Below are 15461 nucleotides of genomic sequence, written 5' to 3'. Positions count from 1 at the left end.
AAAACGTGAATTTACTAAAAATTACTGTTGGAGGCACATCAATTGCTTAAACACTTGAGATCGAAGTGCTGGGATGAAGATATTAGATGACGTTGCTGGAAGTCATGACCTTATGAAGAGGATGTGCGTCGTCTGCAGCAAGAATCGTGGATTCGACTGGTTTAGCATGAAAAAATAAATAAAAAATAAAAAAACAAAACAAGTACCAGACGACAAAATACCTGATTTTTTAATTGAAGTGGTTGGAAATCATCAATCCTAACTACCACCACATTGCATATTAAATCAAGTGGTTGGAAATCAAGTGAGGTATTTATAAATAATTTTTCTGATTTATTTTAGGATATTTTAAATTTATTTGAGTTTTGTTTGGAAAAGACATAAACATTATTAAAAAAAGTAATAGTATCTGCTTCCCAAACATATTCTTTACTAAAAATCAAAGGCTTAAGAAATAGCTTAAAGTTGTATACGGAAAATATGCTTTAAGAACAAATTATTGTATTTTTTATTTTGAAAATTTTAAACCATCCAAACAATATCTGATGGACTCATCACAGCTACGTGTGCTAGGGCTTCTTGGCCCAAATGTCAAGCTTGCAAACACGATCCAAAATCAAAAAAGAAAGAACGAAGATCAAAAGAGGAAAACATTTAAATTTACTCAAGAACACTTGGAAAAGCCCAAAAAAACATAGATTCAAAACCATAACAAACCACGTCAAATAAGGCATAAAAGCATGAAAAAACAACACTCAAACAAGATTTTGAGGTTGGATGAACACAATAAACAACCTTATGTCAAGATTATTTGATTATTTGTGAAAAATAAAATGAAAGAACCATAGATCAAATGCATGATTTTGGTGTTTTTAAAGTCATGGGATCCTAGACTAATGTTTAATAAGTTAAAACGCATGTGGAAGAGTTAACAAATTATCAAAAAGACATGGAAAACAAGGATCTAATTCAACATATGAACATCAATCCAAAAAAGCAAATCAAACCCTGAAAAAGGTAGCAAAGACTTTAAACCCATAAAATATCTAAAACTTAGAAACAAAAATTATAGCTTAAGCATGCTTAACATAAATTATTTAAACCATAAAAAAAAACTAGAAACAAAAAATCAAAAGCATAACAACAAGTGAAGTCCATGATAGTAGTAATAAAAAATAACATTTTTTTAGGCAAAAACATTACTTCATTGATGATTTTCATTGTTTCTAAACTCAATCTTTATGCTTGCAACTTCAAACAAACCAAACAAGCTACTCAAAACAGCTTAATCCAACAACAACATTAATTCTTAACATAACTTACCATGGCTTCAAAATTGGTTAACTAATCATTAAAACATGTTAAAATGTATATCAAATGGCATTTAACACTCCAATAAACAATCCTAAACATCAAATCAAGCCTCAAATAAATATTAAACATGTATATACATACTAAATCATGGCATAACTAAACATCTAAATACAAACATTCATTACATTTAAGCTAACAAAAAACTTCAAATGATGCCTAATAAACATTTTAAGCAGTAATTTAAAAAACAAAATAGAGGAGGAGAGGGTGTGCTCATTGAGCTTCACCCCCTTATCAAAGTTAAAACATACCTTGTCCAATTAAGTTGCTTCTTAGCTAGAGATTTTTGAACTAGTTTAAAACTTGTATTGGTGGCCTATCAAAGGTTTTCTTTTTTTTTTTCTTAGTTGGTTAATGATTTGGCTAAGGATTTTTAGGTTTTGTAGTGTGAAAATATGTGTTTTCCAAGTTTCTCCTCCCATTCTTTTATGGTCTTTGGCATAGGTTTTTAAAAGGCGATGAGAGTCATCAAAAGGTCATGAGCTGGACATTTCTCATCCTTTAATGTTGAAGAATAGATCCCAGCCATCCATTGAGGTTAAGGATTAACCCTTTCAATGTTTGAGAGCTGGCAAAAGGAGTACACCAATTGTTTTTGTTATTTTATAGCAAACATGGCTGGTTGGGGCGTGGGTTTTGGCTCATTATAAAAGCGCCTTCAGGATTGCAAAAGAGTCTTTGTTTGGTTTATGTAGGAGTACAAAAGACAGGGTGAAAAGGGGAATGTTTTTTATTCTAGGTTGGGGAGAGATGAGGGAGGTTTCAGGCTTGGAAGGTGGCAGCATAACTAGACTTTTTCGAGGGAAAAAGATTAACAGTGACTAGGTGACAAGTCGTCTAACCCTTTCTTTATTTTTCTTTTATCTAGGATTGCATAAAATGGCATCATATTAAACCAGAATAAGTTGTTTTGATCAAAACACACCGTTCATTTAAATAAAATGGTGTTCTTTTAATAACCCTAGATTAATTAGGGTTTTAATTTCTCTTTTTTTAATTTTAGCTTTCAGTATTTTTAATTTGTTCAATTAAACCCTTGATTGATTCTAGTTTTATGAATCAATTCAATTTTACCCCTACGAAGTTTCAAAAGGATCCTATGATTTTAGCGTTTTTTCAACATGGTCCATGGACTTGGATTATTTCAAGTTTGTCTTCAATTAACCTTCAAACTTTCAATTTCTTCAAATATACCCTTATTTTTAACCAAATTTAGTCCCTAAACACGCGCGTCTTTTACAAAGATGTCTTTGGTCTTGAATTTCTTCAATTTAGCCTTTAATTGATCCTCTAAACTTTAATTTCCTAGTTTCATCCGATTAAGCTTGAAAAATCTAAATTTGGTCCTCTAAAATTTCAATCTTCTCAATTAAGCTCAAATTAGACTTTCAAATTTAATTTTTCACCAATTAAGTCCTTAATAAAATTAATTTAACCTATTAAAAGTCTAATTAAGTCTTTACACTTAATTAATTCTTTTAATTTTGGCTTAAACTAATTCTTAAACTTAGTTAAATCTTTAATTAGTCTCATACTTAAATCAAATCAGCCAATTAAAAGTCTAATTAAGTCTTCAAACTTAATTTTTATGCAAATTCATCAAATATTCACTTAACTTAACCTTGAATCTATATTGTCATTTACATCTAGGTACTTGAAGGGTGTGATTGAATTTTCAATTTCATCAAAGATCCAGTTTGGTTTCTTCATCTCTCATTTATGTATTTAAATGCCTCTTTAATATGTCCTTGCCAACCAAGTTGATTTCTTAATAAAGAAAAAGAAAATGATAACTTTGAAGGAACTTAAAATTAGATTATGAAAGTTGCCCCCTTATTACAATGATTATGATAGAAAGTCTCGTAAAACGCTTTAGATAGTAAGTTTGTAAAGAAGGAAAGATAAAAGGATGTGGATTTATCAAATCAAGAAGTGGTTAATCCTCTCAAAAGCACACTTAGGAGAAAATAATGCCAAAGATGTTGTCTAAAAGTGAGAGGCTCAAAATGGTATGCTTCAAACTTATATAGATATAACCTTAAAGATATCTCATGATCTCATATTTTGAAAATTAGGTTTTCTTTGTCCTTGTATTGGTATAAATTAAAACCTTCAATAGTTTCCCTTTGTTGGAAATATTCGAATCTATCAAAGATTCTTTCCTTGGGCTCTCTGTAAAGATTAATATGTAATGCTTTGGGGTTAATATACATGAATTTTACCTGAGAAACATAGCTCCTCTTTCCTTATAAACTTCGTCTTTCAAAGCTTCAATCTTTGTAACAAGTTTACATGGCTTCTTTGTTTTAGCCTACTCCAATTACAACTTATGGACTTGATCTCTAGGAAAGGGATACTCATTTAATAAGCTTAGATTATCTTTGCCTATCCCATCATCTAGGCATTTGTATCTAATTGATTGTGACATTTTATGGCACTCATATTTATCATTGTATTTATATGTGTATCACTACTAGGGTGTCATGACCACCACTTAGTATTCACCATATTTTCTCTATGATAGCTTTCCTAGTTATAATCTAAATTCTAAAAAAACATTGAAATATTTAAGCAACTTGCTTCCAATTTTTTGTCTTCTTAAAAAAGGAATATACAACCATCCTTATTGGGTTTCTTGAATTACCCCCAGACTGATCATTCCCTCAAGTACTTTATCTTGCTTGGGTTTTCTTAAGAACAATGTTTTGCAAAAGATGTTTGGTTTTTATAAAAGATTGATATCACAGAAAATTTCTTGGAATTTCAAAGTTCTTTTCAAATGTAAAAATCATTTCGATGAAAGTTTAAAGTAATTTTTTTTAGGAAAAAATGCAAGCAATTTCTATAGACAGGGTTACATGAAAGTAATTAAGGACGATGTTTTGTAGAAGATTTTTGGTTTTTAGAAAATATCATTATCTCAAAGCTATTTCCAAATGCAAAAACCATTTCGATGCAAGTTTAAAGCAAATTTGTTTTTGAAAAAAATCAAGCAATTCCTATGGACATGGTTTCATGAGGGTTGAATTTTAGATTTTGGTGTAGGTTTTTCTCTTATTAAGAATATGAGGTGACCTTTTATTTTCATGATTTATTGGTCAAAAGGCTCAAGAAATCAAGAGTTTCAGTGAAAAGAAATCTTTAAAGCATTCATTTTACTTATATGAATAATAAAGCATATCTGTAATCTTTTGAAGATCTAATTTTGAATGGGAAAGCATTGCTTACCAACCCATATTGCTTGCCTTTGATTAAAAAATACTTTATTAGGCACGTAATGTGAGCTTAGATTATTTGTCTTTGTTTTTCTCATTTGATTTTGAATATCATCATCATACTCGTTGTCATAACCTAATTTTAGATTTCCCTTAAAGTCATCATTTTCTTTTTAAAAAATAAAAAATAAAGAAACAAAAATACAAAAATGAAAGAGGACCAAAAACTTGATTGGCGAAGATAGACTAAAGATGGATTTAAGTGTAAATCTGAAAGCTCAATTGCACCCTTAAAGGACCTGAATATGAAGAACAATGCAGATTCAAGGTTAACTTGAGTAAATATCTAAAGAATTTGTATAAAAATTAAGTTTAAAGACTTACTTTGATAGGTCAAATTAAAGGTATAATTAAATTGAAGAATTAATTTGGGTTAAGATTAAAAGAATTAATTAAATGTAAGGACTTAATTAGACTTTTAATAAGTCAAATTAATTTTATTAAGGACTTAATTGGTGAAAAATTAAATTTGAAAGTCTAATTTTAGCTTAATTGAGAAGAATGAAAATTTTTAGGACTAGATTTAGTTTTTACAAACTCAATTGGAAGAAATTAGGGTCAAAACTGCAAAAAAATCAAAGTTTAAGGGTTAATTAAGGTCAAAGCGAAGAAATTCAAGATCAAGAACCTTTTTGCAAAAGCCACGCTTATTCGAGGACCAAATTCAGCTAAAATAGAGGTAAAATTGAAGAAATTATAAATTTAAATGTGAATTTAGGACAAAATTAAAAATATCTACGATCAATGACCAAGTTGAAAACACGCTAAAATCAAAGGGTCTTTTAAAATTTTATAGGGGTACAATTGAATTAATTTTTAAAATCAGAACTTAATTAAAGACCTAATTGAACAAATTCAAAGATTAAGGGATGAAATCAAAAGCGAGATTTATGACCTAATTTAGTTTAGGATTGCCAAAACAATGTAGTGGTTCATTGTCTTATTTGTTTGCCTTGTAAGAAAGCTGGCTGGAGTTCTTTTTTGCAAAGCCATTTAAGGGGTGTTTGACTTGAAGGTGTGGGCATGGTTTTTAGACCCGGTTTGGTGGCTGACCCTGTCCAAGGCCCGAGTTCCAGGTTTTGACTGGGTTACCGGGTCGGCCGGGTTAAATTTCTTTTTGAATTAAAACGATATCATTTTAGTAAAAAAAAAAAAAAAAAGTCAACAGGTTTGCGGCCAGGTCTTGCTGGGTTACACTAGGTTTTTTCTTTCTTTGTTTTTTCTTCAACCCAGCTCAGTTTCAGCCCCGAGTCAACCCGTCGGGCCGGGTTTCAAAACTATGGGTGTGAGTGTTTTTTTTTATAGGACCCACATAAAAAATATGTATTTTTTTTTTTAACTTTTGTGAAATTTGATTTGTACTCTAGAAAGATTATACCTTTTAAAAAAATCAACCACACCTCCAAGCAAAACACACACTTAATACCTTCTCACATCCCATGTAAGACAAAAGGCATGCTCCGCTGTAACCTTGATATCATACCATGCCTCATCATGGTTCTTGCTGAGTGGTCGCTCTTATAACCATTGCAACGCTGGTCCAAAGTCACTCCCTCAACCAGCTTTTGACAACTTGTTTGGAATTGTAGTTGCAGTAATGATTTAAATTACTTTTTATTAAGAAATGTATCAAAATAATATATTTTTTTATTTTTTAAAAATTATTTTTGAAATTAGCATATCAAAATATTCCTACAATATAAAAAAAATTAATTTTTAATAAAAAAATTTAAATGTTTAAAAAATACGAATGGATCCGCGTTGAGGAACTACCACTGACTCTGCCGTGGAATCAAAGACTGACTCACCACTTCGAATTGAGGATTTTTTAACTGAAAGGTGCTTCCTCAACCAGATAATTAGGATCTACCAATCGATTGGCTTGTCAGGAATGGGAGTAAAAGTTGTTTGCTTGTTTTCAATAATTAAGATCCAATCCGGGCGAATCAAAGTGCTAGATTCAAGCCTACGAGGGATCCCAAAATGAAATAAATACAGGAGAAGTTCATGTGAAAGAGGAGGGAGAAAAACAAAGCGGGAAGAAAACCGAAGGAAAGGATATAGAGAAAAAGAAAGAAAAAGCCACACTAGCAACCAACACACATTGTCACCTCTCCTCTTCCCCAGCCAAAAGCCACACTAGCAACCAACATCCACCGTTGTTTTTCTACCTTCTCCAGTTGCTGCAGTGGATCACCAGCAGCTTCACCGTGGACCACCATCCTCACGACAGACTAGCAACAGCAACAAGCACCTCCCCAGGCCAGGTTGCTTCTTCTCTTCTTGCTTTTCCACGCAAATCATGCATGAATACTGTAAAAAAAAAAAAAAACCTGCAGAATACATGAGTAATCAATTACCTGTTGCTTGCAATCTTCTTTGCCAAAGGAAATAGCCATTTGGTTAATTATTAATTTCTAATAATTATTAACAGTTGGTTACATATATGTGGTGCTCCATTTCTTCCTTTTGCAATTGGGCTCAATCTGAGATTATTTAATTCCACTAATTAGTCTCCAAGTGGATTTTCATAAGCTCTGCCGATGCAAAAAGCCTGCTTGAAGTTGAGTTTTTGTTTGTTCATATTTTTTAAGAGTTTATGATGTGTAGAGTTTTCACAAATTTGGTGAATCACTTTCAAGTTAGACTAAGGTGTAAAGTTCTGGTAAACCGTGTTTAGTAGCATGGTTTTAGCTCTAGAATTCTCGTGATGGAGTTTGAATGGCAAGCAAGGTGTAACAAGCTTAATTTGTATTACTCATGAATATGAAATTCTTTGGCGCCTAGAAGAATAGTATCAACATGGTCTTGGATGTCAGGTTTTCCACTACTCCAGGATCTCTACCCTCACTGCTTTAGAATTAAAACTCCAGATTTGACTGTGGCATTCTCACAAGCTGATATTTTTATTACTATATTCAAGATGCATGACACCTCAAGAAGATAGGCTTTTGATTAAAAATGAACTGAATGTTTGATAGGTTCTTATTGAGGGAATTGGGTAGCTTGTCAATCTGGTGGGGGGTTATACCTTATCTTGAGGTCCTATTACTAGATAAATGCTGCCCTTTAGCAATATCTCATGGTTGTTTCTCTTTTGTAATTTGGTACATACATGTGCTCTTCCTTTTTTCCCATTTCGTGAAATTTTTTGTAACTTTGAGTGGTCCAATAATTCATTTTTATGCTTTTTGACTGACAGAAGTGTTATTCTTGCCACAGGAAGGATGCTTGATCCGTCACAATCAAGAGGAGCAGAGATGTGTGCATCTTCGAGGTTCTTTCTGCTAGTACACTTTGTGTTTGACCAGAAGGCTCACAAGTCAATCAATAGTTGTGCTTTGTCATCTGTTTCATGTTTGCTTTCGAGTTACAATATCCTTACACTTAAATAAATCAATAGTTGCATGAGATTGTTGGAGAAAGATTTGAGAACCTAACAATTTTTTAGCAGTTTTTTTCCGTAATTAGCTTTTAATCCCTGGAAAGGGTTGGTAGTCTTGGTGGTTTATTTAAGGCGACAGCTCCTCATTTCTTTGATATTTTTTGTTTGAAGGTTTAAGTGTGCCGGACCTGGGAAGAAACAACATATTTTAGAGTTTTTTGCCTCTTATGAGAAAAAGGAGATATATATATTTGTGTTTATCTTTTGGGAATTGTTACCTCGATTTTAGTGTCAAATGCTGAATCAGATCCTAGGCTATTTCTGAGACCTTTTTTCTGGACTCAAATTTCTAAACTTGAGAGTTGTTATTTAGTTTAGTGGATTTTCTTTCAACTTGGATCTCAATAATTAGGGTCCCTTGCCATTCTTTTTTGAAGTAGTACTAGTTAATTGAGCTGAGATCAGCTCTGTTGTTTTTCCACATGGGGACTGCATCTCCTGTTTGTTTTGTACCACTTCCTGTTTTCTTATTCTGCAGCGCCCATGCATGTAGCAAGACAAAGCTTCTGTTGCAATGATCACGTAAACTTCGGGAGAGATCTCATGTAGTGAACTAAACTCAAATAGAAAACATATGATTGAACAGTGGATGACAATTAAAAATAGAGCTGTGACATTAACTTCCTTTCATCGGCGTTCATTTGATTGTTAGGAAGTCATTTGCTTGATCATTGGACCTTGTGGTTGGAAAGGTAATTAATCTTTAAGGAATGACATGTTTGGCACTAGAATCTGATCAAATTCTGAACGTTTGTTGGGGGAGAAAGAGAATTACTACTACTGCTAAGCTGTGTACTTGCTTCCTTGTTATGAAACTGGAAGAAATATTTTTGACATTTTAACGCAGATATTATTCAATTGCGGGTGCGTACAGACGTGCTTTATTTAATAATTGTAAACACTAGCATTAGTTTCTTGGAAACCCTGCGGGAAATAACCAGGAGGTTTGTCAGTTACTATAAATTATTTGAGTGAAGACTTTGTGGCTCTTTCGCCTGTCCTAAAGTCAACATTACCACTCACTCCGAAATTTACTCCGTGGAATTTTCGTCATAAATAGAATTTCCAAGATGGTGCTCTTTGCGTTAAATACCCTCGATTTTGTGGCTGTAGCTTCTCTCTGGCTCTGTTAAAACAGCTAACAGAGAGCAATCTAGCCTACCAAATTTAGATCGAACAATTCTTTGAGGTTTTCATGGCTGCTTCTTATTCACGTACTACAACTCGGTGGAAATATGATGTCTTCCTCAGTTTCAGAGGTGAAGACACCCGGAAGAGTTTTACTGACCATCTTTATACTGCCTTGTGTCACAGAGGAGTCATCACTTTTAGAGATGATCAAGAACTTGAGAGAGGGAATGAAATTTCCCGTGAACTTCTTCAAGCAATACAAGATTCAAGGTTTTCAGTGATAGTTTTCTCAAGAAACTATACTTCTTCCACATGGTGCTTGAACGAACTAGTAAAAATTGTGGAATGCATGAAACAAGGTAGACAAACAGTTATTCCAGTTTTCTATGATGTTGATCCTTCTGAAGTAAGGAATCAGACAGGGAGATTTCAACAGGCCTTTGCTGATCATGAAGAGGTTTTCAAAGACAACATTGAGAAGGTGCAGACCTGGAGGATTGCGATGAAACTAGTGGCCAATCTTTCTGGATGGGATTTGCAGGATAGGTAACCAGAACACATCTTCTTTTTCTCATGTTTTGTGTTTGTGTAATTGAGGAAAACCCCTTTAGTATGTTGTCTGAAATTTATACCTCAGCATGCAAGTTGTTGATCTGTGCCAATTTGATTCATGTTTGGTAACCTTGTGAGTATTTCGTCTGCAGGCACGAGTCAGAGTTTATTCAGGGCATTGTTGAAGAGATAGTATGCAAGTTGAGAAAATCAAGTTACAGCATGTCATGGGTAACCGAGAACTTAGTTGGAATGGATTGGCGTTTGGAGGAAATGAGTTTATATTTAGGAGTAGAGCAGCTGAATGATGTTCGCGTCATAGGGATCTGTGGGATGGGTGGAATAGGTAAGACGACCATTGCTAGAGCTGTCTATGAGAAGATGCTGGGTCATTTTGAAGGCAGCAGCTTTCTTGCAAATGTTAGAGAAGTTGAGGAGAAACATGGTTTAGTTCGCTTACAGGAACAACTTCTTTCAGACACGTTGATGGAAAGAAGGACCAAAATCTCTGATGTTCATAGAGGAATGAATGAAATAAGGGTTAGGCTGCGTTCTAGAACGGTTCTTGTTGTTCTTGATGATGTTGATCAATTGGTCCAATTAGAATCTTTAGCTGGAGATCGTAATTGGTTTGACAATGGAAGTAGAGTTATAATAACCACAAGAGATGAACTTCTTCTGAAACAATTTGGAGTTGATAAAATATATAGAGTTGCAAGTTTAAATAACATCGAAGCCGTTCAACTCTTTTGTCTGAAAGCCTTCAGAAGTTATTGTCCCCCGGAAGATTATGTGCTTCAGACCATCCAAGTTGTAAAGTATGCAGATGGCCTTCCATTAGCTCTCCATGTTTTGGGTTCATTTTTTTCTGGGATCAGATCTGTAGAATTGTGGAACAATTCATTGAAAAGACTGAAAGATATCCCAGATAAAGGAATTCTAGATAAACTTAAAATAAGTTTTGATGGACTTAACGAAGTAGAGAAGAAAATATTTCTAGATATTGCTTGTTTTTTCAACGGGTGGGAAGAAGATTGTGTGACAAAATTAATGGAAAGTTCTGGTTTCTATCCACAGATTGGAATAAGGATTCTCGTAGAGAAATTTCTCATAAATATTTCAGATAACAGAGTATGGATGCATGACTTGCTTCAAGAAATGGGTCGACAAATTGTCAAGAGAGAGTCTCATGAAGAACCTGGAAAACGCACCAGGTTGTGGCTCTGTGAGGATGTCGTTCAAGTTTTGCAAAATAATACGGTAAATAACTTACTGTTACAACCACAATTCTATGTATCAGATTTTGAGTTTCCCTTTTCCTGTTCATCATTCCTATTTATTAACTTTACTGTTCAGGGAACCGACAAAGTTGAAGGCATCGTCCTGAATTCAAATGACGAAGTAGATGGGCTATACTTGAGTGCTGAATCAATAATGAAGATGAAAAGGTTAAGAATTCTCAAACTCCAAAATATAAACCTTTCCCAGGAGATTAAATATCTCTCCAATGAGTTGAGATATCTTGAATGGTGCCGATATCCTTTCAAATCATTGCCATCAACTTTTCAACCTGATAAACTTGTTGAGCTCCACATGCGTCATAGCAGCATTAAACAATTATGGGAGGGAGTGAGAGTACGCCTGCTTCTATTTTGTTACTTCAAATTCAGTGATGTATTTAGAGTCTCATCATTCTGATTTTCTTTCTATATCTTTTGACAGCCTTTAAAGTTGCTTAGAGCTATTGATCTCAGACACTCCCGAAACTTAATAAAGACTCCAGACTTCAGACAAGTTCCAAATCTTGAGAAGCTGAATCTTGAGGGTTGCAGAAAACTGGTTAAGATTGACGACTCTATCGGAATTCTGAAAGGGCTTGTTTTCTTGAATTTGAAGGACTGCGTAAAGCTTGCCTGTCTTCCAACAAACATATGTGAGTTGGAGACCCTCAGAATTCTTAACTTGTATGGATGCTTCAAACTTGAAAAATTGCCTGAGATGTTGGGAAATCTAATGAATCTGGAGGAGCTTGATGTGGGCAGAACTGCTATAACACAACTGCCATCAACCTTTGGTCTCTGGAAAAAACTTAAAGTGCTATCTTTTGATGGATGCAAGGGACCAGCACCTAAATCATGGTATTCTCTCTTCTCCTTCCGGTCACTTCCAAGAAATCCTTGTCCAATTACTTTGATGCTGTCCTCTCTGTCAGCGCTATACTCTTTGACAAAGCTAAATCTAAGCAACTGCAATCTCATGGAAGGAGAACTTCCTGATGATATGAGCTGCTTCCCATCATTGGAAGAATTAGACCTTAACGGAAATAACTTTGTGAGAATACCTTCAAGCCTCAGCCGGCTCTCTAAACTTAAAAGCCTCAGGTTAGGCAATTGCAAGAAGCTTCAGTCACTTCCGGATCTTCCATCAAGGCTTGAGTATCTTGGGGTGGACGGTTGCGCTTCGTTGGGAACTCTTCCAAATCTATTTGAGGAATGTGCCCGCTCAAAGCTTTTGTCCTTGATTTTTATGAACTGCTCTGAGTTGACTAATTATCAAGGGAATATCAGCATGGGTTTGACATGGCTTAAATATTACCTCCATTTCTTGTTGAAAAGCGGCCATCAGGTCTCTATCTCTCTCCCCCTCTCACTTCACAGACCACGCTTTTTCTATATTTTTCTTCTGTGTTAAATTTTTTGTGTTGTGTATTGAAATAGGTTATGATTTTGGTGCAGGGTCATCCAGCCTCTTGGTTTTTTACCTGTTTTCCAGGAAGTGAAATTCCTGGTTGGTTTCACCATAAGAGCGTGGGTCATTCTTTAACAATACGGCTACTTCCTTATGAGCATTGGTCCAGCAGTAAGTGGATGGGATTAGCTGTTTGTGCATTCTTTGAAGAGCTTGATTGCGGTGATTCATGTCTTATGACATTGAACTTCGATATCAAAGGCTTCAAATCTAGGAGCTACTTTCTAGAGTACCCTGAAGGTTCAACATTTACGTCAAATCAGGTTTTCTTTATCTTCTTTCCCAGAGGCAAGTTTCCGGAACCACTTGCTGTGTCTAATACTACTTCTCAGGCCATTGAGGTGGAGTTCCGGTCATCTATTCAAGAAAGAAACACCAACAATGAGTTTCAGGTTCTTTCTGCCCGAGTCATGAATTGGGGGTTCCGCATGGTGTACGAGGAAGACACAGTGCAGTTCAACGAACCGAATACAAGTGTCGACTCTATCAATGGATTGCATTCTGAAGAGTTGAGGATATTGGACGTGAACAACTCCATCATCCCATGCAGGAATATTGAGGGCCGCCAATGCCTCCCGGAATAAATAGTGAAAGTAACGCCGTGCCACCTGATGCTTCCTGCCCTTCAGATCCAATTCTTTCAGGGTTTTGATAGAACTTGATCCCTACCAAAAATATTGGATATATTTTTTAATTGATCCATTTGCTTAGTTTGGTTTTGCAAAATTAACACTTGGTAATATGAAATGAAAAAAATATATTAAAAGAAATGATGGAAATACAACATGGGTCAAACTTTTTTATTCATTAGCATCCTTCGTTTTTTCCTTTTGTTTTTGATTGGGTCCTTTTGCTTTGTATTTAATAAGTGTGGTTTAGTTTTGCAAGTTTATTGCTTGGTAAACTATGAAATGATGTTTACACGAAAGATAATGTACAATTAAAGGAATATTAAAAACAAATGACAGAAATGCAACACAGGAGAAATACACAAATCTAATATGGGTTGCAATAATTATCCACATTATTTTTTTCCTTTTTTCTTAATTTTCTTTTTCACTTGGTTTGTTTTCAATTTAATCTTTTCAAATTAAGTTTACTTGAGATTGGATTTGATGCTTGTTTCGGTTGGCTTTAAATACAATTATTGCAAAGTTAATAATAAGTTTCGATGCAAAGTTAAAATTTCAATTTGAAAAAATAAAATTCAATTTTATTGATTCAAACCAATTAAAACTTAAGAGATTCTATTTGAAAACTAAAATAAATATTTAACATCTTTTTTTTCTAAGAAATAATTGCTAAATAATACATTTATCTTGTTTTATTTATTAAAAAGTAGAATAATATTTTTAGTTTAACTTATATATAAGTTATTTGTATTTAGATTAAACAATGTATTTTTTACAAATCAATTAAGGAGAATTCTAGCCTCCTCTTTCATGTTCGTATTTATTTTGTGTTAATTGAATTGTTTCAACATGGTATCAGAGCTGGTTTTATAGAATAAGGCTTAATTTTTTTTTTGAAGTGTTATTTTATCTTCCACTTCTGTAAAATCTAGTATTTTGTGTTTCTTTTAGCTTCTGCAATTTGAAATTTACATTTTATTTCTGTAATTATTCTGGTATTTCGTCTTCCCTTTAATTTCTATAATTGCGTTTAATTTCTGCAAATTCATTTTGTGTTTTGGCGTAATCATATAACTTCGAGATTATATTTATTTAGTTTTTGTGATCTCTATTCAGTTTTTGCAATTTAGTATTTTGTTTTATGTTGCTTTTGCATTCTGGTTCTTTGTGATTGTTGATTATGGCTACTGAAAGATATGATTCGCTTCAGTCTGTGAGTGTAAGGTTGGATGAGAAGAACTATTCGTATTAGAGTTATGTAATGGGAAATTTTCTAAAGGGTAAAAAGATGTGGGGATATATCAGTGAAACCTATATGACACCAAAGAATACTAAAAAGGGGATGCTGCTTTGATAGATGCATGTGAAGCAAACAATGCAAAGATTACTATATGGATTAACAATTTCGTTGAGCATTCTATAGGTATGCATCTGGCAAAGTATGAGACAACAAAGAAGGTTTGAGATCATCTGCATAGATTATTCATATAATCAAATTTTGCAAAGTGGTATCAATTAGAGAATTATATAAGAGCTCTTCATAAGAAGAATATGAGTATTCAGGAGTTTTATTCTGTTATGACAGATCTCTGGAATTAATTGACTCTTACAGAATGAGCAGAACTAAAGGCATTTAGTGCCTATATTGAGCGTAGAGAGTAGCAACGATTGATATAGTTTTTAACAACACTTTGTAGTGATTTTGAAGGACTTAGAAGTTCAATCCTGCATCATTCTCCATTATCGTCTATTGACTCTGCTGTCAGTGAGTTATTGGCTGAAGAAATACATCTTCAATCCTATTCTGAAAAGGGAATTTTTTATGTTTTGAATCTTTTTGTACTAATGGTACCCTCTAAGCTATTCTTTAATCATCAAAATAAGCCGTACACAAGGGTTGACTTTGACGAGTGCAGTTTCTGTAAGTAGAAAGGTTATTGGAAGGCTTAGTGTTTCAAATTGAGACAATATAATCAATCTTGGAAACCTGACAGCTAGTCACAATCTATTGCTCATAAAGCACCTCAGGGTTATAAATTACCACACCACAATACAACAATAGTAGTTTCATCAGGCTCTATCACGGATTCTAGTATTCTAGTTGCGCAATTTCAGAAGTTTCTCTCCTTGCAGCCATAAGCAATGTTCGTTCTTCTTCTGTAGGTTAGTTGCCTCATAGTTCCTCAAGTATGTCATATTTTGAATGGGCTTTGGATTTGTATGCTTCACATTATATATTTCCAGATTCTTCATCTTTTATCTCTATATCCTCTTCACCCTTCATTCCTGTTATGACTGCTAATA

At 33.9% G+C, this 15461-nt stretch overlaps 1 protein-coding gene across 1 annotated transcript; it reads left to right on the top strand.

Annotated features, from left to right (window-relative positions):
• Positions 1-9073: 9073 nt before the first annotated feature.
• On the top strand, positions 9074-13332 carry LOC118032862 (TMV resistance protein N). Its single transcript, XM_035037644.2, has 5 exons — positions 9074-9771; positions 9930-11037; positions 11134-11412; positions 11500-12402; positions 12513-13332. Exons 1-5 carry the CDS (start codon positions 9290-9292, stop codon positions 13107-13109), a joined length of 3369 nt encoding a protein of 1122 aa, XP_034893535.1. The 5' UTR covers positions 9074-9289; the 3' UTR covers positions 13110-13332.
• The last annotated feature ends 2129 nt before the right edge of the window (positions 13333-15461 follow it).

Source organism: Populus alba, chromosome 8, assembly GCF_005239225.2.
Source record: "Populus alba chromosome 8, ASM523922v2, whole genome shotgun sequence".
In the NCBI taxonomy this organism is placed as follows: domain Eukaryota; kingdom Viridiplantae; phylum Streptophyta; class Magnoliopsida; order Malpighiales; family Salicaceae; genus Populus; species Populus alba.
This window is presented reverse-complemented; position numbering and strand designations above follow the sequence as displayed.

Coding starts and splice junctions, on each gene's coding strand:
- LOC118032862 (XM_035037644.2), top strand. CDS start 9,290: ATGGCTGCTTCTTATTCACGTACTACAACTCGGTGGAAATATGATGTC. Junction 9,772..9,929: donor GGATGGGATTTGCAGGATAG/GTAACCAGAACA, acceptor TTTCGTCTGCAG/GCACGAGTCAGAGTTTATTC. Junction 12,403..12,512: donor TGTTGAAAAGCGGCCATCAG/GTCTCTATCTCT, acceptor ATTTTGGTGCAG/GGTCATCCAGCCTCTTGGTT.